Source organism: Brassica napus, chromosome C2, assembly GCF_020379485.1.
Source record: "Brassica napus cultivar Da-Ae chromosome C2, Da-Ae, whole genome shotgun sequence".
Classification (NCBI taxonomy): domain Eukaryota; kingdom Viridiplantae; phylum Streptophyta; class Magnoliopsida; order Brassicales; family Brassicaceae; genus Brassica; species Brassica napus.
Genome location: NC_063445.1, coordinates 2,251,419 through 2,272,593, shown reverse-complemented (window position 1 = coordinate 2,272,593; position 21,175 = coordinate 2,251,419). Strand labels below are relative to the sequence as shown.

The 21,175-nt window shown below is 32.9% G+C and overlaps 3 protein-coding genes and 1 pseudogene across 9 annotated transcripts; 2 read left to right on the top strand and 2 right to left on the bottom strand.

The window, feature by feature from the left end:
• Positions 1-2,879: 2,879 nt before the first annotated feature.
• LOC106380809 (mechanosensitive ion channel protein 10-like) lies at positions 2,880-7,021 on the top strand. 7 transcript variants are annotated; one of them, XM_048746838.1, is made up of 7 exons: positions 2,880-2,946; positions 3,231-3,325; positions 3,684-5,059; positions 5,482-5,605; positions 5,975-6,268; positions 6,357-6,559; positions 6,646-7,021. In XM_048746838.1, the coding sequence occupies exons 3-7, from the start codon at positions 3,699-3,701 to the stop codon at positions 6,890-6,892; spliced, it is 2,229 nt and encodes a 742-aa protein (XP_048602795.1). In that variant the 5' UTR covers positions 2,880-2,946; positions 3,231-3,325; positions 3,684-3,698; the 3' UTR covers positions 6,893-7,021. The 7 variants fall into 7 exon arrangements, with proteins under 7 accessions (XP_048602795.1, XP_048602798.1, XP_048602797.1 ...); XM_048746841.1 differs by having other exon boundaries at positions 2,932-2,946; positions 3,713-5,059; XM_048746840.1 differs by lacking the exon at positions 2,880-2,946 and adding an exon at positions 2,953-3,114 and having other exon boundaries at positions 3,713-5,059.
• Positions 7,022-12,481: 5,460 nt separating this feature from the next.
• Positions 12,482-14,070, bottom strand: LOC106380810 (protein BIG GRAIN 1-like D). The gene has a single exon (XM_013820642.3). It carries the CDS (start codon positions 13,701-13,703, stop codon positions 12,630-12,632), a length of 1,074 nt encoding a protein of 357 aa, XP_013676096.1. The 5' UTR covers positions 13,704-14,070; the 3' UTR covers positions 12,482-12,629.
• Positions 14,071-15,215: 1,145 nt separating this feature from the next.
• On the bottom strand, positions 15,216-17,989 carry LOC106377815 (annotated as a pseudogene).
• Positions 17,990-19,748: 1,759 nt separating this feature from the next.
• On the top strand, positions 19,749-20,689 carry LOC106380811 (17.6 kDa class II heat shock protein). Its single transcript, XM_013820643.3, has one exon. The coding sequence runs from the start codon at positions 20,067-20,069 to the stop codon at positions 20,529-20,531; it is 465 nt and encodes a 154-aa protein (XP_013676097.1). The 5' UTR covers positions 19,749-20,066; the 3' UTR covers positions 20,532-20,689.
• Positions 20,690-21,175: the final 486 nt, after the last annotated feature.

Genomic DNA, 21,175 nt, shown 5'->3' with positions numbered 1-21,175 from the left:
ACATTTTCAATTAAATCGCGGATGTCAATAAAATTTATAGAAGAAAGCTAGTAGTAGTAACTACATAGTTCAAGAGAATCGACTTTCCCTTTGCTCTCTTCTTAAATTACGTCTTGATCGTGAAACTTACCCTCTTTCTCAGTTTTTCTTCTCAAAAACTCAATCTTGGCTTCAACAACGTGAGACCGTGTAAGAGGAATTTGAGTGTGTATGGGCTTGAAAATATTGACTTACAATGGGCGCTAAAGATGGATAAATAGGCCTTTTCTTTCTTGCATTTAAATCGAACTCTCTGTTTACTTTGAGTTTTCATTTGACCTAATTACCAATTTGATTATTGTATATAGTAGTATTAAGACCTTGATTGGTAGAGCATTAGCATTAACAGTATCAGTATGCTATAGAATCAGTATGCTGCAGGAGCTATATGTTGTTGCTAAACTGTTTAATAAGATGATTGGTAGACCAGTATGAGTATGTTATTTAAAATTATTATAAAAATTAGTATATAATATATAATATATTTATTTTTAATGAATATATTTCTAATATATATATAAATATATTAACATATAAAATTAAAAAGATATATAATTAATTTATTTTATTTAATAATTTTAAAATTATGCTTATATCGAAAAATATTATTTTAAAATAAGTTTTATAATTAAAATATATATTTTTAAAAATAATATTTCACACGTAAAATAAATTAAATTATATTTTAAATGTGAAATGCTATTTTTTAAAAAAATATTTTTTATTGTAAATTAATTTTAGAAATCAAAATTTTATTTTCTAGATATAAAAATAATTTTATGATATTATTAAATAAAATAAATGAATTAATTATATATTTTCTTTAATTTTATAAATTTTAAATGCAAATGCTCTTCTAAAATCTTCATATGAGAACATTGCCCAGAGAGCATCTGGAGAGTATTAGCATTTAGTAAATGCTTCTTTAAATGTTTTTCTAACAATTGTTGATTGGATAATGTAGAGCATAATGCTAATACTAATGTTCTACTAATCAAGGCCTTAGACAGACATGACAACACATGCTAAGCTGAAAATTAATGGAATGATTAAAGAGTATTAAAACAGCTATTTAGTAAATCGTGCAAACGGAAATTAATGGAGACAGGTTGTTTGTCTGGTCCAACAATATTTAGTTTAATGGAGGCGAGTATTAAAAAGACTACTTGCAAGTTTTAAATGTATGTACTAGGCCTAGTATGTACCAATATTTAGTTTATTAAAGTCCGTTTAACACATTTTAATAGAACCCGCTTTCTTTTCGATGAGTCTTCGACATTTGATGTACGTAGCTACGTTTTAACAAGAAAGGTATATATTTTTTTAGGCAGTTGAGTACACTGTACATAGGACTAGGAAAGTAGGAATCGCAGGATAATTCGAACATGTTATATACTTTGATTAAAAACCAAGTATTTTTTTGCTGGAGATAAAAAATAAAAATGTTTGTTAATCACTTAATTGTAATGTTTGTACGACGACGACCTTGGAATTGTGTTTTCTTTATTTATATAACATGTGTATTCGGATACTCGATTTATGATTGATTCCATTCTTTTAATTGAGGTTTTTAATTTCAGAGACAGTTCTTAACTTTTTTTTTTAATTTTAACTAAAAAAAGATAAGAACTGTCTCTTAAATAAGAGATATAAGAGATGTCTCTTAGCCCGAAAAATGTTAAAAAAAAAAAAAATTTCAAATCATGAGTTAAGAACCCGGACTAAGAGACCGGGGTTAATCATGTTCTTAGACATACAATTCAGGATAAAGGGATTCATTGGTTACCCTCAGTCATGTGAACTTTAGGTTCAAAACCAACTGATGTAACATGTGTGTAAGTTTAAGAGGGACCATAGAGTCATCAATTAACTTCGACCACCGTCCTCTTTACCCCTATAGACCACAGCCGCTGGGTTCGTTGGAATCAGGGGTGAGCATTCGGGTATCCGTTTGGGTTTGGGTCAGGTATTTTGGATTTTCGGGTGTAGAGGTGTAAAACCCGTTCGGGTATTTCTGTACTTCGGGTCGGATTAAGATATTTTTAGTTCGAGTTCGGTTATTTCAGATCGGGTTCGGATATTTAGATTTTGAAAAACAAAATTAAATTTTCATTTCTCAAATTTATTGTATTTAAAAATATAACTTTCACTTAACTAATTTTTTTATTTTCAATAGATTAAATGGTTAATAGATTTCAACATAACATTTTGAAACTAAAAAGACATTAATTTGGTTATTGTGTTTTAAATTTTTTATGTAATTTTTGTTAATTCTTGAAATAAAAAGCTTGACATGCATTTTAAGTGAGTAGCAAATCATTTTCTCCGTAATTGTATGTATATCATATGAACTTAAAATATGTATAGTATCAATATAAATATTCTATATAAAATGAGAGATGTAAACTAGAAATATAAGGTTAATTATACATATGTTTGGTTATTTTCGGATATCCATTCGGGTTCGATATTATTCGTTCGGGTTCGGATATCCAATTTCTCCTAATTCAATACCCGTTCGGATATTCTGTTACTTCGGTTCGGATTTCGATTCGAGTTTTTTGGATCGGGTTCGGATGCCATAGGGGTGGAATTATATTTTGTCTCCAGTTTTAACGACTTGGAAATTTGGTTGGTGGAGGGACGGACTACAATTAGTCAAATTAATGAACTCTTGGCGCCCAATAGATATATTAAACATGCCATACACACTCGTTAATAATTTACTCGAATGATTAAAAACAAACAGCTAACGACGTAATGGAAATTGATGATTGATAGAGACAGAGAGTGGTCTGAAAAGTTTATTTATTCGTAGGCTTGTAAAGTCTTATCTCTCGCTCTCATTCTTTGGGCCGGCATTTAAAGGTAAAATTAACGACTCCACTCATTAAGTGGTTTGTTCATGTAAGATCTTCTTCTCAAACTCATTTTTTCTCTTTCATCTTCCATGTTTTGTTATCTCTTATAGTATTATATTTGGCTTTTCGTTTTTGTTGGGTTCTGGGTTTTAGCCTTTTCTGAGACAAACTTTCCCCACTGCTATCAATCATTTGTTTTTCTTCTTTTGTTCAGGTCATTACTATCTGTAGGACTTTCTTATTTACCAAATGTTTGAACTATTTCTCTTTACAATTGGTCCTGGTGTGTACTATCTCCTAAGATCTCAGTTTATCTTTTGCTATTTTCAGGGTTTTCTTCTCAAGAATGAGCTGATTGCTATACTCACAGCAGAAGACAAAGAAGATTTTGTGTACCTCACTACTGGTAACCTTATTCTTACTAGGTAAGTATAGATTTATTATTTGTTTTTAGATCTTACTTATAGATTTAGTAGGGATTAATGATGGGTCCTCTTGATAATCTTCTTGTGTAAATCCATTGACTTTGTTACACATCTCTGCTTCAAGAACTTAATTAGTGTTTATATTCGATATATTAATTTCGTCAAAAACTAAGAGCAAGAGCCTGAGTATCTTGTCCATAAGCTCATTTTGTTTTACAAGCCTCTGATAAATCAAACTCTTAATATTTATAAGTTTAGCTCAAAAACTGGAACTATTTTTCTTTTGCCAAGAAAAAAAAAAACTGGTACTCTTCACCTCCACACTGTTCTTACTCTTGTTTTTGGGAAAAAAACTCAGAGCCACTGTTGTCAAATGGATGCTAGTAGCACTGGAATGGCAGAGCCAAGGAGTAGCAATGGAGGAAGAGATGTTGTTATCAATGTCTCAGGCGAGGAAGCATCAAGGGTTTCTTCAAAGATGGCTTCACCAGAATCTGAAAAAGCAATGCCCATCAATAAAAACTCCTCTCCTGAAATCTCTAAGCTTGTCGGTAGTCCAAACAAGCCTCCTAGACCTCCAAATCCAAGCTACGACGGTCTAACTCAGAGAAAATCTTTTGCAAGGTCGGTTTACTCCAAACCAAAGTCCCGGTTTGTGGAACCATCTCTTCCTGTAGACACAAATATTTTAGAGGAGGAAGTTAAGGAACAACTTGGTGCTGCTTTCTCTTTTAGTAGAGCTTCCCCTAACAACAGATCAACAAGGAGTGTGGGGTCAACAACACCGTTAACTCCGAGTAAAGCTGTTGAGGCTGAGAAAGATGAAGACGAAGAAATCTACAAAAAGGTGAAGCTGAGCAAAGAGATGAGGAGAAAGATAAGTGCGTTGGCGTTGTTAGAGCTAGCTTTCTTTGTGGTGATCTTGAGCTCTTTGGTTGCTAGTTTAACCATTGATGCCGTGAAACGCCATAACTTCTGGGGGTTACAAGTGTGGAAATGGTGTGTGCTTGTGATGGTTATCTTCAGCGGAATGTTAGTAACCAACTGGTTCATGCGTGTGGTTGTGTTCCTCATAGAAACAAACTTTCTTTTGAGGAGAAAAGTGTTGTACTTCGTGCATGGGTTAAAGAAGAGCGTCCAAGTCTTCATATGGCTTAGTTTGATACTCGTTGCATGGGTGTTTCTATTCAACCACGACGTGGATCGATCCCATGCAGCCACGAAGATCCTCAACGCTATAACAAGGACACTCATCACCCTTCTTACGGGATCATTCCTCTGGCTGGTGAAAACACTCTTGTTAAAGATCCTTGCGGCGAGTTTCAACGTTGTGAACTTCTTTGATAGGATTCAAGATTCTGTTTTCCACCAGTATGTTTTGCAAACGCTCTCTGGTCCTCCGCTTATCGAAGAGGCGGAGAGGGTGGGGCGTGAGCCGAGGACAGGGCAGTTGAGTTTCGCGAGCGTGGTGAAAAAGGGAGAGGTTAAAGAGAAGAAAGTGATTGATATGGGGAAGGTTCACAAGATGAAGCGAGAGAAAGTTTCAGCGTGGACGATGAGGGTTTTGGTGGAAGCTGTTAGGACTTCGGGTTTGTCTACTATCTCTGACACATTGGATGAACAAGCGCATGGAGATGGGAAAGAGCAGGCTGATAGAGGAGAGATTACTAGTGAGATGGAGGCTTTGGCTGCTGCTTATCATGTCTTTAGAAATGTTGCTCAGCCTTGCTTCAGGTGAGAGATTAATTAACAATATTTTTCATATTCTTTAGATATGTTGCTAATGTAACTGGTAAATTGTTTTAGGAATGTATGGAATAAAAAGAATTGGAATATATGGGATACAATGAAATGGAATGACTCTAATTTGAGGGATAAAAGGAATGAATTATATATTTTGTATCCAATTATATTTAAGTTATCTCATTCCACTCATTCCTTCCATTCCTCTACTTTTTTCATCATGAAAGAATTTTAACGTAACTTACAGTTTTTTTCATTCATCTCACAGGAATGAGTGGAATCAAAAAGTTTGATTTTTCCTTGTAACTGGTAGTTTTTATTTGGAATTCTTATGAATGGCTAATTCCACATAATTCCATTCATAAAAATTACATTCCAGTTGCTTAAATATTCTCTAATGGTTATTGTTTCAGTTACATAGAGGAATACGATTTGCTTAGGTTCATGATTAAAGAAGAGGTTGATCTTGTGTTTCCTTTGTTTGACGGTGCTGCTGAGACCGGGAGGATCACCAGAAAAGCTTTCACGGAATGGGTGGTAAAGTCTCCTCAAACACTTTCACACTACAGTCTCAAATTATTCTGTTCAAAAAAATATTAACTTTATATTTAATGATTTAATGAAATAGTTTAAGTCAAGAGGTCTACTTATATGTTTGATGTTTTTTTGAAATTATAAGCTCTAAATTTAACGGTATATTTACAAACTTCAAGTCTTACATCATGTATATATTTTTGAAATATTCTTAATTTTTTTTATTTTTAGACTCCAACTATGTTTGACTGCTCCACTTGCACGTGCTATTAGACGGCTCTGCACTTTTACACTCTTTTGTTCTTAGAGATTATCAGTCTGTGTTTCTTGATTTAGACCACCTGTGTGTGTTGTGTGTTGCTATTTGATCAGGTTAAGGTGTACAATAGCAGGAAAGCTCTAGCGCATTCCTTAAACGACACGAAAACAGCGGTTAAGCAGTTAAACAAACTTGTGACAGCGATATTGATCGTGATTACTGTTGTCATTTGGCTGCTGCTTCTAGAAGTAGCAACGACTAAGGTGTTGCTGTTCTTCTCCACTCAACTCGTGGCTCTGGCTTTTATAATCGGAAGCACTTGCAAGAATCTCTTTGAATCCATTGTGTTTGTATTCGTTATGCATCCTTATGATGTAGGTGATCGCTGCGTTGTCGACGGTGTCCCGGTAAACCTCACCACCCAAGATCCATTTCATTATTACTATTTACTGCATGTCTCTGTACTTCATTTCACATTCTTGTGGTTCTTTTCAGATGCTGGTTGAAGAGATGAATCTGTTATCGACGGTGTTCTTGAAGCTTGACAACGAGAAAGTGTATTATCCAAACTCTGTTTTGGCCATGAAACCGATAAGTAACTACTTCAGAAGTCCAGATATGGGAGAAACAGTTGAATTCTCTATAGCGTTTTCAACACCAGTCTCAAAGATAGCACATCTCAAAGAAAGAATCGCTGAGTAAGTATCACCCTTCACTCATTTGAAACTGTTTGGTCAAATCTTGAAAGAGTTCTTGATTTGGTTTGTTGTGTGGAAACATTCAGTTACTTGGAGCAGAATCCGCAGCACTGGTCACCGATACACACGGTGGTGGTTAAGCAGATAGAGGACATGAACAAGCTGAAGATGGCTTTATACAGCAACCACACTATCACGTTTCAGGAATACAGAGAGAGGAATATCAGAAGAACTGAACAGTCTTTGGCTATTAAGAAAATGTTGGAGGATCTTCACATTGATTACACTCTACTTCCTCAACAAGTCCATCTCACCAAGCTCGACAAAATTTGAAAAAACCGGTTTGGTATACTATTGTCAAATGTTGCTGGTGCTTTTTTTTTATCTACACCTTTAGATTACAAGATGAAATCAATATTCAGTTGTTACAAATTTATTACAACGTTTTTATTTGGCATTACATTCACAAATCTTTTAAGCTTACAATAGTCTAAATGATTTCTAACCAAAACTTTTGACATGGACTCATCAAAGACTTCTTATGATTACCAATGCAAACATTATTCGTATAAAACACTCTGATCTTAAAGAAAAGATAGCAATTATGAAGAAAGCCTAGTTTGTTAATGACTATAAGCTCGAAATTAAATTTGATGACACTAAAATCGAAAGATATCCAACTAATGATAGTAGTAATTAAGAATTTGTTTTGATTAATTTCACCATATACATATAAACATTGATTTCAATATATATTTAGATAATATTAATACATGCATATATAATCTTCTTTGCATGATTAGTTACTTATTAAGTACTCTCTCCGTTTCATAAAGTCTAGAAAAAAAAAATTCAAAAAAAATTACTTTTACATTTTCAATGCATGTTTTATTAACTAATTGAAAAATTCAAAAAATTTAATTGCATTTATTGAATTTTTATTGATTTAAAATTATAGAAAAAAATCACAAAATTATGCAAATTTAATATGTTTTATTAAAATGTGTGAAAAATCTAAAATATATAACATTTTGAAACGAAGAGAGCAATCAGGGCATCTTCATCCATATTCCATTTTTTTCTCTAAAATAGAGTAAAAGTGAATATAGAGTAAAAAATGTTTCAACCCAACTCCATATCTCACTCCATAAATGGAGTAATCTATTTTTTGTTTGTTCATCACTCTATTATGGAGTGAGAAATAAAGTAGAGTTGGAGCAATTTTACTTTATTTTTACTTTTACTCGTTTTGGAGGAAGAAACGGAAGAATTTCAAAGAAATGGAGTTTTAGCATCGGAGGTGTATGGTATCTTTGAACTTCATTTCTTGCTCGAGGGACACGTCGCTTTGGTCATAGTCATACAAAACTATGCAGATCGTGCTAATCACTCTTATAGAACCTCTCTTGTTTCTTTAATGGCACCTATAAAATATTATTAGCTCTTCATTTAATTACTCTATTAAATATAAGGTTGTTCGATCAAAGCTACAAACTCATAATTAATTAATCAGAATACACATATATAGACTAGCGACACATAGAGGCGTATACCATGCAGGCATGCACAACAAATTATTTTAAAATATATAAGTATTTAAACATTTAATAAAGATCCTCCACCACTATTGACGAAACTAACATTGAGATTAAAAAAAAAAAACATTGATATTTTTAAAAATTGTATTAAGTTTCAAGAATTTGTATATATATACACTCGAAATTTTGATTTCATGGTTTCACTAGCAATAATACTTTGTCAATAATTAACAAGAGCGTTATCACCTTACAAGTCACATGTGGTATCAATGCAGAATGAGTATGTATCTGTATACAATTATGCGCGTATATCCGCGGTCATCCAATAATCTCAATAAAGCATAATTTACTTAATTTGTTATGTATTATGTGCAATCATTAGGATTTAGAGGGAGTATTGTTGTATGCAAATACATTGCACGATCTTTGTTTAAAGATTGTACTTCGTTAACTATACTTAGAACTAGGTTAAGACGCGGGATCAACATTATATATATAAATTATTTTATGTATTAAATTTTTTTACATATTATGAAATAATAAATATATATTAAATAATTAAAAGTCAATAACTATTAAATATATAATTAAATTGGTGTGAACATATAAATCAATTTTATTAATCCAAAAAATATTTTTTTATATTTGATAGGATATGTTATTAAATTTAAATGATATATACTAACATAGATAATATATTTTAGTATATTTTTAATATTAATGTCTATTAAATAATGATTTCTACTCATAGAGTTTTTTTGATCATTTGTATCTTTTATAGAAAAAAAATTAAATTACTAATAACAAAATTTTCATTGTGGGATTAATAGTTTTAGTAATTTATAATTTAAAAAAAAAAACAAGTTGTCAATGATCGTTCAAAACTTTTATCAAAAAAATTGTTCAAAGTAAATTTTGAAACTAAAATATTATATTTTATATGGTTTATAGTTTAATTTAAAATGATATATATATTAATCTTAATAATTAATTAAATTAGACTTCTTACTTATATAATTTTTGTAATCATTTGTATTTTGTCATAACAAAAATTTTAAACTATGGATCATAAAATTTGAATGTGAGACTTTTAACAGTTTTAGTAATTTATAGCCGTTTGTAAAAAATCAAAATATAACATATACATAAAAATCTAAATTTTTATTATATGGTTATTGTACTTGTTTAATTTATTTATATAGTTTAAAATTAAACAAATATGATAGAAGATACACTATTTTTTATCAAATATTTATTATTCAAAATCATTAATTGCCATATATAATTTAGCCACATTAGGCAATTCCGTAAATTTTATTTAAGAAAATAATAAAGTACAATGATGAATTTATTGTTAGTTTAATAAAAAACTTATTATATAATTATACGGACCAACATATTTCTCTAATGATTCTAAGAGTCATTTTAGTGATGACATGTGGTTACAAAAAGAAGTTGTAATGCTTATCAAATAATATATAGGGGATAGAAATACACTTTTATATATAATTATCGAACTATTTCTTATGTTCTAGCAAGTTGTATATGGCAAAAGTAGTGAAGATATAGAAATCAACCATGTATATATAACTCTTCTCACAATTTCAATGATAAATCTATAATAATTTCAATTAAAGTACTCAAGTTAAAGAAGATTATCAGGAGCGACAAGATACAGTTTATTATAGAAGATGAGACATCCATGGATTTGGAGTCTGGAGTGTGAAGTTTAATTGTTCGTTTTCTAAATAATCATGTCTTATAAATTTTTAATTGTTCGTTTTCTAAATAATCATGTCTTATAAATTTGATCAGAAAGCAAAATATAGCTAAAACTTTAAGATTTAGAGTAACATCTTTTACTCCCTATGTTTCTTATTAAATGTCATTTTAACATTTTTTTTGTTACGCAAAAAAATTCATTTAAGAATTATAATACAAATTTTATTTACTTTCATTTTAAATTAATTGCAAAGTGCATTCTTAAATTAATTGCAAAGTACATTGATCTGATAAATAATTTTAATAATTAATATTTTGATTTTATCATCAACTATATGATTTTACATTCATATATTTTATATTAATTCGTAAAATAACATATAATTTAAAATTGACACTCAAATTTTTTTTCATATAGTCAGTTCAATTTGATGCTTAAACCCCCTTGTCGTTGATAAGTCTGATAATTCATTCTTTATTTTTCACCTTTATTCACTGGAAAAAATTAATTATATAAGATACAAATCTTTAAATTTATAAAGGTTAAGCAAGTACATGTAACTTTAAAATTCAAAACTCCTTCACACCACCAAAATTTTCGAATCTAAGAATTACATTGATATCAGCAAAATATCGTAAAAAATCATACTACATGATAAAGCTAACATTGCAGAGCAATATTTAAACTAAAAGTAACCAAACTCAATAATAAAAAGATAAATCAAATGACTTGACATGGACTGAAAATGGGCCATGCGTACGTGCGACCGTGCGTGTGATATATTTGTTTATTGTTGAGAGAAGTAATGGAGAAGATTGTAATCGGAACTTTTAAAGATGATCAAAGTGGAAAAGAGAAGTAAAGCAAAAGCTCTCCACTTTCTCTATTCCCATGGAAGCATCAGTACTTCATGTTCATCCATCGCTACAAACCCTTTCACTTTATTTTAAAACTACACTTTCTTTATTTTTTGTGCAATTTTATTAAGCTTTAATATGTCCATTCACGATCTGCTTCAATCATCCTTTGCTTCTCATTTGGATATCGAATTTCTCGGATACTGCCTCTTTCTTTGCTTTTTATACACAACAAACACTTTCATGTATGATTGATTCCATGTTTTATTAACGAACACGCTTTATATATTTTACATATATCCTTGTGGTACTTTACAGATATTTCGTATTTGAAGCTGGATTTTATCTAACCAAACTATGTAAAAAGTTTACTAAATAACTAAAATAAATTAAATGCAAGAAGTTAGGAAAGAGTGGTCATCTCAATCATTTTGATATTTTATATGTAACCTTTGTACTCTTTAGTTTCTAAAAATTGACTTAGGTTTTTTGTAACAGGGCATAAAAATTGATTTAGTTATTTAAAAATATATAATTATCTATATAGTTACTAATATAACAAAAGCTTATATAATCTATACACATATACTAATTAAATTTAAAAAGATTCGTAAGATTATCCTTTTGTAGCAAAATACAAGAACTACTTTGATATAGAAGATACCATGCATACTACTTGGTATAGTAACTACATGTTAATATGGTAAGCATTTAGAAAGACCAAAACAAATGTTTAGACAAGTATTTAAGAGAGTTTCTAAGAAAAAAAAAATAGAGATAAACGTACATTATACATGAAACACTTGAATTTTAGCCAATGTTTTCATTTTGAAACACTGATCTGTTGCTATATGCACATCATAATTTTTAATGGTGGCCAAGTATTTTGTAGTTGTGCTACTCTAAATTACAATTATACCGTAAAGCCTTATCTATGAGTTTTTTCTGGTAGATGCTAGATGACTAAAGTTTAAAGAGGTGAAAAGATTAGTTCACATTTAAAAGTGTTTGCATTCATTAAAATTTGAGTTTAAAGCATTTGATTAAAGCATGTGATAGATCCATAGAAAAAGAGAAAGTTGGTAGCTTGTTTTTTTCCCTTTGGGATCACCAACTACTTTATATATCAATGATCATATGATCCTCCACAAATCATTTTGCTTTGCACGTAACGGATCCCCTCGACGATATCATTGTCAAAAATTATCTACTTTTACAATGGCTATTTGTTTCAATATTTAGATGTCAAGATGATGTTGTCACGGGTTTTCAAACTCATTAACAAGTTAAGACCGTCCGTTTCAAAACTCATTGAAGTATATCCCAACTGCAATATGGTCATCATGGGCCACATAACAGCATGTGAAATTCAGCATGGAGGGGGATAACACCCCATCCTTTGCTAATGAACCGAACAAACGCATGTCGAACTACATCTAGATCTAACCATCATTGTCTGGTAGAAAACTAGAAATAGTTAATGTTTATTTTTATTATTTTCTACTTTTAATAGTTAACACAACAATTGAAAAGGTAAAAATACATTATGAGAAATATGATCGGATCAATTTTTTTTATTAAGTTCGGATGTCTATACCAAGATCGAACTAATTTTCTAAAGAGATAGTACTTGCCAATAGTTTATGTAAATATTTTTTTAAGAGATAGTACTTACGAATAGTTTAATTCCAAGATTTTGGAACATAACTTCATGTTTGTTTGAAACGGTAATAATTTAGTTAACTGTAATCCATAACCTAATGTTTTGCCTCAAGTTCTTTCTCTTATCACTAGATTACTATAGTTTGGTTTTGGAATCAAATTTTTACAAACACAAAATTTATAACACGACATATAGTTACAAAACCAAACACATGTGAAGAATCACATGATCTTAAAACATTGAAAAAAAAAAGAGTAACAAAATAAAGAAAAAGAAGAAAAAAAAAGTTTCACAAGATCAAACCAGCAAAAGTGGTTTCATACACAGGAAGCTCGTCTCCATACAGATTATGATGATGACTCCCAGCTAAATCCAGCTCAAACAAATCCGAACTCGAATCACTCGCAACATCATCATCTACATCTTCATAATCCTCAAAGTCATTACTCTTGACCAAACCGTTCTCATGGTTCTTGTGATAATCTCTCAGAAACTCTCTAGCAATCTCCTCCACTGATCTCCTCCCTCCATCTTCAACATTCTTCTTCACCGACTTTCTTATGTAACCGTTGCTCAGATAATCTTCCTCTTCTTCTTCTTCCGCGGCGACGATCACATTGACCGGAGAAAACCTGACGCTCCGTTTGATACGTTCAGATGGTTTCTCGGAGGTTTTGTTCAGACAGGACCTTGAGAAGGAAGAAGCTGAAGAAGAACACGTGGCAGATGGATGATAATAATCCGTCGGTTTAGTAACGTCATAGCTCGTCTTCCTCGGATAACTCTTAACCGCAGAAGATGATTGTTTGGAAGAACCGTTGTTGCTGAACAGAGAGTTGATGAAGTTAACGATCCGTACACCAGGCGAAGCTGGAGTTTTGAGCTTACTCGTGGACCTTCTGGTTCTTGCATTCTCCCAATCCGCATTGTACCTCGTGATCTTGGGAGCGTCGGAGGCGTAATCGCAGTCGTCGGACACACGGGTTGCTCTGTTTTGGCGAAACAGAGCTTTATCCTCTGTTTTTGCTCTGTTTTGGTGAAACAGAGCTTTATCCTCTGTTTTTCTCGGTTTTGTTTTCTTGGAAGGACCGAAACACAAGGGCCGTGAGGACGTTGTCTTCTTAGGGTGAGTTAGTTCGGTGTCGGAAGAGGAGAAGATGCTGGAGTTGGAGTTGGAGTCGGAGGAAGACGAGATAGAGCCGAATAGCCGATCTCTTCCTTTGTTTACGCTGATGCTCTGTTTCTTGGCGGTGTTGAGAGAGTTTAGAAAAGGTTGGGTTTTGGGGTCGATGGAGTTGTAGATTTCGTCGAGGAGAGTGGAGGAGAAGGACGGGTTTCTAGATTGGGTTTTGGATCTATGCATGGTTTGGTCTGAGGAACTTGGAATTTTAGGAAGAAGAAGAAGAAGAAGAGACAAAAGAAGAAAGAGATTGTTAATGCTTTTTTAACTGTTTTGGTGTTTGTTTCCTTTCTCGGAAGTTGTAGAAGAAGACGACGAATGAGACACAAGAGAGGGAGAGAGGTAGAGGTGGCTTATATATATATATATATGGCCATCTCGGCGCGTGTTGTTCACGTATAATTTACCGGTTCGAGCACCGCGTCAGTGCATTTTTCAATTGTTTTTAGGTATATGCATGTACCTCAAAAAAAAATTACAATGAAAATTACACTCATCTACATTACAAAGATAACATATGTTTTGGTATCTAAAACTCTTGGATTAGTTAGTAGAGTGAAAAAAATTATAAGTTCGAGTCTTGCGGTGAGGAGTTTACTTTCTCAAAAAGAAAATAATTTAACATAGTCTACATTTGGCCATAAGGAATATACATGATTGTTGGATCAAAAAAAAATTATTCAATCAAAACCAAAAAATGTAGCCATATACCAAAAAAAAAAACATAACGGATTGTTCAAATTGTCTAGTGAGGTCTCAAACTTAGGTGGGTTTTGGGAAAGGATGTGATCTAAAATTAAGCAAGCTCTTGGTTAATAATAATATTGTTGTATGTTTTAGCTTAAAAAGCAAAGTCTCTCTTACACGGCTACACCCACATTTGTACATTGGGTTGTCTAAGACAAGGACAGGTTAAGGAACATAACTTGTTTTGCGTCTTTTTCAGTTCTCTCACATGCTTCCTTTCCCTTCTTGTTCCTCCATTGTTCCTCATTTCATCAACACTTATGTCTTCTTATTTCCATTATATATCTTTATCACACTTTGGCCAATGTTTTCCATTGTATGTTATCGATCTCATTATGACATCAATATTAGCTTGTACAAAAAAAGAAGAATAATGCATGACATACTGTATATTAATGGGATCTATATGAATGTCATTGTTGTGTCAGTATCCACATTCTAGTAGAATGAATGCCGTTGAAAAAGCAAAATTACAATGTTGAAATCTTACAGTATTAAAATCTTCTTTAATGGAAATGAATCTTGCAATAGAATCCAACAAAACTATTCAGTTATAGGGATGTGTGCGAGAGAAAAACAGAAACTAAAGTGAAAGAAAAAATTCGCACGGGGGAGTCAGAGATTCAGCTGTTCAGGGAGAGACAATAAGAGCTGACACAAAAAGAAAAGAGAGAGGAAAGATTCATTCACGCGGTGAAGCTCAACTGTGTCTGTGTGGGGTCCTACACGTGACCTGCCACGTGAAGCATTGCTATGTTCTTCTTTATGTGACCCTCGCACGAGCGGGCCTCTTCGCCACACGCGTACGGTACTTGTTCTCTCACAGAGAGAGAGGTAAGGGGGTTGATGGACCAGTCTACCCTTATAGGCTTGGGCCATGTGTCTCCTCCAAAGACGAGAACTCACTGTGAATGTTTTTGTAAGCCCCTCTTTAACTGTCATTTTATCATTTCAACAATCTCTCCCATATATATCTTTAAAATTCTTATTTAAAAACCGATTCTTAATTTATTTAAGAAACAGTTTTTTAACTTCCGCTAAAAACTCCACTCTAACAAATCCGGTTTAATCATGCTCTCATAATCAAGTAGAGCCTGACAAGGCCTTGTGTTATATCATTTTCAAATCTTTTTCTTTTACCCACTTGTATTCATTTTGAAAAAATGGTAGGAATGAATGTATATCTATAGCATTTTTTTTATAATGATTTGTTCCTTCTCATCTGAACAATTACATTACATATTACTTCAATGTTATTATTATGTGATGAAAAGGTTGAGTACAATTAGAAGCCGTTAGCTTAACACTAATCAAGCTGTTAAGATTTCCTCTTCTTCTCAAGCACTAGCGTATCTTCAAAACAAAAACATCTCATTTAACACGAGGACCGGATCTAAAAATTTGGAACAATAAACATTTTTTTAAGAATTTTTATAAAAAAAAATTCCATAATTTGGAAACATATTCTTATATAAAAAACCTACAAGAATTTTAGGAGTCAATGCTAATGTTTCATTGATTTGGTCCTGATTAACACCTTTGTATACATTATGGTCATCATGCATTAAAGTTTATGAATAGCTATCACAAGCTCAGCACAATGGTCGACATAGCAGAAGTTATTCATTTTATTCAATACACGTAAGGATCGAGAGCATTTATTTATTTATTTATTTCAGAGAAATGACTGCTCAAGAAGTTGTAAGCAACCAAACTGCGCTCACTCACACAATGTAAAGACAACGTCTCAAGATGCATACTGCAATCATTTAGAATCCAGACGTTGGATGTCTACAAGCTGGTAGAGATCTCCACGCCGCTGTTTATTCAACGGAAGACTTGTCCTAAGATGGTAAAAACCAAAGATTTAATCAGCAGATTATCCAATAAACGATATGAGAAAAGAGAAACAGGAAATGTACAGTACTCTGGTGACTACCTTCGTTGCTCAAGGATAGAGTAATCAATCTCTGCTATGATGATCGCTTCCTCATGCTCAGTCGTCGCTAAAACTTCTCCAAACTGTCAAATGTTTACAGAGTTTAGTGCTCAGCTTCATTATCAATCAAGTAACACGGATAAAAGTTTAGTACTTACAGGCCCGACGAGTGTAGAGTGTCCCCAAGCAGTGTAGCTAGCTCCTGAATCTCTGGCAGGAGAGCATGTCGCTACGTATAACTTAATAACGTAGCATACATAGTTCTAACAACTGCTCCAAAGATTAATCTAATACAATTATTTGAATTTGTTCATGTACCTGATTATCTGTAGCCCTGAAAATAGAACAAAACAGATGGATTTACTCAATATTAACTAGTCAAGCAAGTTTCATTAGGTAGTAGACTGTGAAATGCTACCTTGCTCTCTGTAATAATTCCCAGTGAAGAGGACCAGTTGTCATGTTAAAAGGCTCCTGGGTAGCACAGCAAATGAGCACCTGAAATTAAATAGAGCAAACATGTAGGTGATGATGAGGTTCTTTTAAGTAGCAGAAAAATTGAAGAAATAAATAGTCAATTTGGATGATTCATATAATAACCTCTTGCAGCATATATCATAGCTAACTCCTGGAACCTGATATCATAGCAGATCCCTATCCCAATGCGCCCAACATCTGCAACAACCAACAAAACCATTACTCCAAGGCGATGCAAAACAAACTAGAGATTTTCTCTTAACAACTAGCAAGTGAGAGGCGATGTTAACGGTCCTACAATGAGTCTATGCCCCTATGGCTCAATAAAGACATTTCCCAAGTCAAAATAGTTGCAAAGGTCTTAAAATTGTTGGTGTCTCTCCAGCAGTAAGAGTTTTTGATTCAATAAAAGTAATCTTCCCTGGAATGTCTATGTCAAATAAATGTATCTGTAGCCACAAGTCAAATACAGACACAATCAAGAACAATATCTATAATCTTCTTAACCTCCAATGTTTGGTTTGTATAACATTTTCTTCTAGAAAAGTTTAGTCTCTTAAAAAAAAAGAAACTAACCTTGCGATGCTTAGCTGTGAGCTCACCATCAGAACCAAAGACACAACAAGTGTTATACAAACGATCCCCAACTCTTTCAGGTATAGAACCACCAACGATAGTAACACCGAGACGCTTCGAAGCTTCGGAAAGCATAGCGGTTGAAGGAGAAGCATCACCACCTGCATCAATGTCTTCAGCGTAAACGGGGAAACTATCATTGGCATAAGGACTGTTCCAAATCTCCTGAAAAAAATACAAAACAAAAAGCTTAAACTCGTTGAGAAGAGAGATCACTAAAGATATTTATACTTGGAGCAAAACTTACGGGTAAGAGAACAAGCTTAGCTCCCTTGGAAGCAGCTTCTTCGATGGCGTTCTTTGCGTGAGAGATGTTTCGAGTTTTGACGGAGAGTTGACACAGTCCGATGTTGAACTATACAATGAAACGAAGAAAGTGGATTAGAGAGGAGAAAGGAGATGATGACTTTGGTTAAGGGAGGTGGGAGGAGATGGGAGGGGGAGAGCAGAGGGGGCTCTAGCTTGCTCGGGTTTGAAAGAGGATGCCATGGAGGAGGAGATGGATCTTAGAGTTGAGGTTGAAGACTTTGATGAGGGTGTGATTGGTGATCGATCTTAGTGAGAATTTAGGGAGGAAGGTGGATTTGAGAGTGGTGAAGTGAGGAAGAGGATTAGGGTTTAGAAGATTCTCCGAGTTGAAGAAGAGTGACGATGAAACTGCTGATTTCATTTTACGTTTTCACTTTAGCCGTGTCTAATGTTTCAGACACAGATGCCAAACTGATCAGTAAGACTGTAAGACTAATGTTGTGTACGAAGGTGTGGTTGCGGTTCAGCCGTTTTTTCTATAACTTGTGCGATTGATTAGAAAGGCGCGTTGCTGTGTCAAGATGTGTATACAATATTATTGAGGACTAGAATATATAGGGAAAAAAACCTTTTCCGATCTCAATAATTTGGGTCGTGCCTTTTCAGACTTGGAAAAATAGCAAGTGTGATTTTATACCCAAACTGTAAAATTATTTTTAATTCTTACCCAAACTTTACAATGTAATACAAAATCCTATTTTGATCATCTTTAATTTTGAGTGTAAAACTTAAAACAACGTCGTTTTTATAGTTTCAAATTGAAATAATTAATATTCTAAAAATGACATGCATAAAGTACAAACCCTGGTCTCACTCAAGAAACAAAGGAAATAGAAACCACTGTGCTACTGCAACTATATGAGTAATTTAACAGAGTATTAATGACTTTAACACATTTATGATCTTTTGAAATATATTAATTACTAATAACTCGTATATCATCTTATATTACAAAATTATGATGATGATTCAGATTCAGTTTCTGTTGTTGATCATCACCGGAACAACATCTGCCAGAATCAAACACTCCTCACCTCGAACCCTTCTTTGGTGCGTAGCAAAACCAGCAACATCTTCGATAAACCTCCAAAAGATATTGGATTATGCCTTACGCTCATGAGACCTGCGAAGATGAGTGCTACATAGTGACCTCGACTACTCTCTATGAGAGAAGTTCGTTCGCCATGAACGCATTCTTCAGAAAGTTTAGAGGCAGTACCGGTCCAACATGCTTATATGCCCTAAAAAAACTTTTAACAACATATTTTTACATTATCCTAATAATCATATATAAATATAAATATATATATATATATAATATAAAATATTACATTAATTTTTTAACCAATTCAACTGCATTAATAGTTATTAAAGATAATTTTATAAAATTAATTGTATAGCAATATTTGTTAATATTATCACCAACATTTTCACCATAATCAATCATAATTTACTAAAATCAATTGTTAATACACAATCTTACATTTTAAAAAACAATATTTTACTTAAATTTTTTATAATTTTTACTTATATTTTTTATTATTATTTACTTATATTTTTATATGATTTTGTTAAAGTTTATATATAAACATAATTTATATTTATTTAATAATAATAATATTATTCGTAAAAACATTAGTGTTGTTATATAATTTTTATTAATAAATATGTTACACGGATAACGGAAAAATGTCTTTTTCAACCTCAACAATTTTGTTCATGTCTTTTCAGACCTGAAATTAATTTCTACCCAAACTTTATAATTTGATACAAAATCCTACTTTGCATGTAATGGTTAAAACGACGTCGTTTTATCGTTTCGAATTGAAATAATTAATATACATCATCATCATCTAAGATAAATAAACGATAAGAAATCTTCTTCATTCTTTTTTAACAACAAACGATAAGAATCGATAAACTAAAATTAAGCATAGTTCAAATGAGATTGCGTTTAATAGAAAGTTCCAAAACTTTTAACAAAATATCATAGTACTAAATTATATCAAGGAAGACTAAAGCAATTTTGAAACTAAAGATATTCCAAAGTTTGGAAAATTCATGGAATTTGTTTAATCCAACCATAGTTCTTCTAATAATCACCATTAACCAAACCGTACGAATTTTTTTTTTTCTATTTAAAAACGGATGGGCCTTACTAATACTGATTCAAAAGCCCATATAGATACAAAATATAGATAGAGATGGCCCACATTTATCCAAATCTTTTCACGAAGCCAGAACGATCAAGATGCTTCCCGAACAACTCCAAACTGAAAAATATCAGACAGAATGTTCGGTCAGTCTACATCCCTCTAGAAAAATCCATCTCCTCTCCTATTTAAATCCCACGAAGTCTCAAACAAACTCCATCATAACAAAAATCAAAGAAGAAGAAATCAAGAAATCAAGAACGCAACACAAACAAGTAAAAACAAATGGATTTTGGAAGGTTCCCGATAATCTCAATCCTCGAAGACATGCTAGAAGTCCCCGAGGAGCACAACGATAAGAGCCGCAACAACCCCTCTCGAGTTTACATGCGCGACGCAAAGGCCATGGCGGCTACACCAGCCGACGTGATCGAGCATCAGAACGCGTACGTGTTCGTGGTGGACATGCCTGGGATCAAAGGAGATGAGATCAAGGTTCAGGTGGAGAACGAGAATGTGCTTGTGGTGAGCGGAGAGAGGCAGAGGGAGAACAAGGAGAGCGAGGGTGTGAAGTTCGTGAGGATGGAGAGGAGAATGGGTAAGTTTATGAGGAAGTTTCAGCTGCCTGAGAATGCGGATTTGGAGAAGATCTCTGCCGTTTGTCACGATGGTGTTTTGAAGGTGACTGTTGAGAAGCTTCCTCCTCCTGAGCCTAAGAAACCGAAGACTATTCAGGTCCAAGTGGCTTGAGTTTGTTGATGATATGTGTGTTTGGTTCTCGGGTCTGAATGTAATCCGAATGTGAGAGACTGCGTGCTGTGTGATCTAAGATGTAATAAAAGTGTCTGCTCTGTTTTAATTTTCTTTTTTTTTTTGTTATTTTAATTAATGAGGTTGGTTTAAGTATCTTCCGTCCTGAAGTACAAGAAATGGCAACGTGATCTCGAATGGCAACAATGAAAGCATATGTATATGATGGATATTGAACGACAACGATTGCAATGTGAAAATAGATGGATGTTTAAACAGTATCCATCATGTGATCACCTTAGGATCCATTTGAGAATTAGTTTGGGTATTTTATAGGCTTGGGATACTTGGAAAAAAATTTAAGCAGTATTGCAGAGGTATATCTTCTCAGGTTACTCACACAAGCTATGTCTCGAGAACCTTAAATTCCTATCCAAGTATTTTATGAAACTGTTAGCAGTTTTATTAAACATACGCACCAAGTTTGAGAATGAGTTCTATCTTTTCAAAGTTCAAAGACAAAGACAAATTAAGAAGGAGAATTTGCTAAAACTAACCCACAATTTGATTTTAACTCCGAACATATATTCAAACTTGAATCAAATACAAAACTAACCTAAAAGCCTTGTGAAATTACAGTTCAG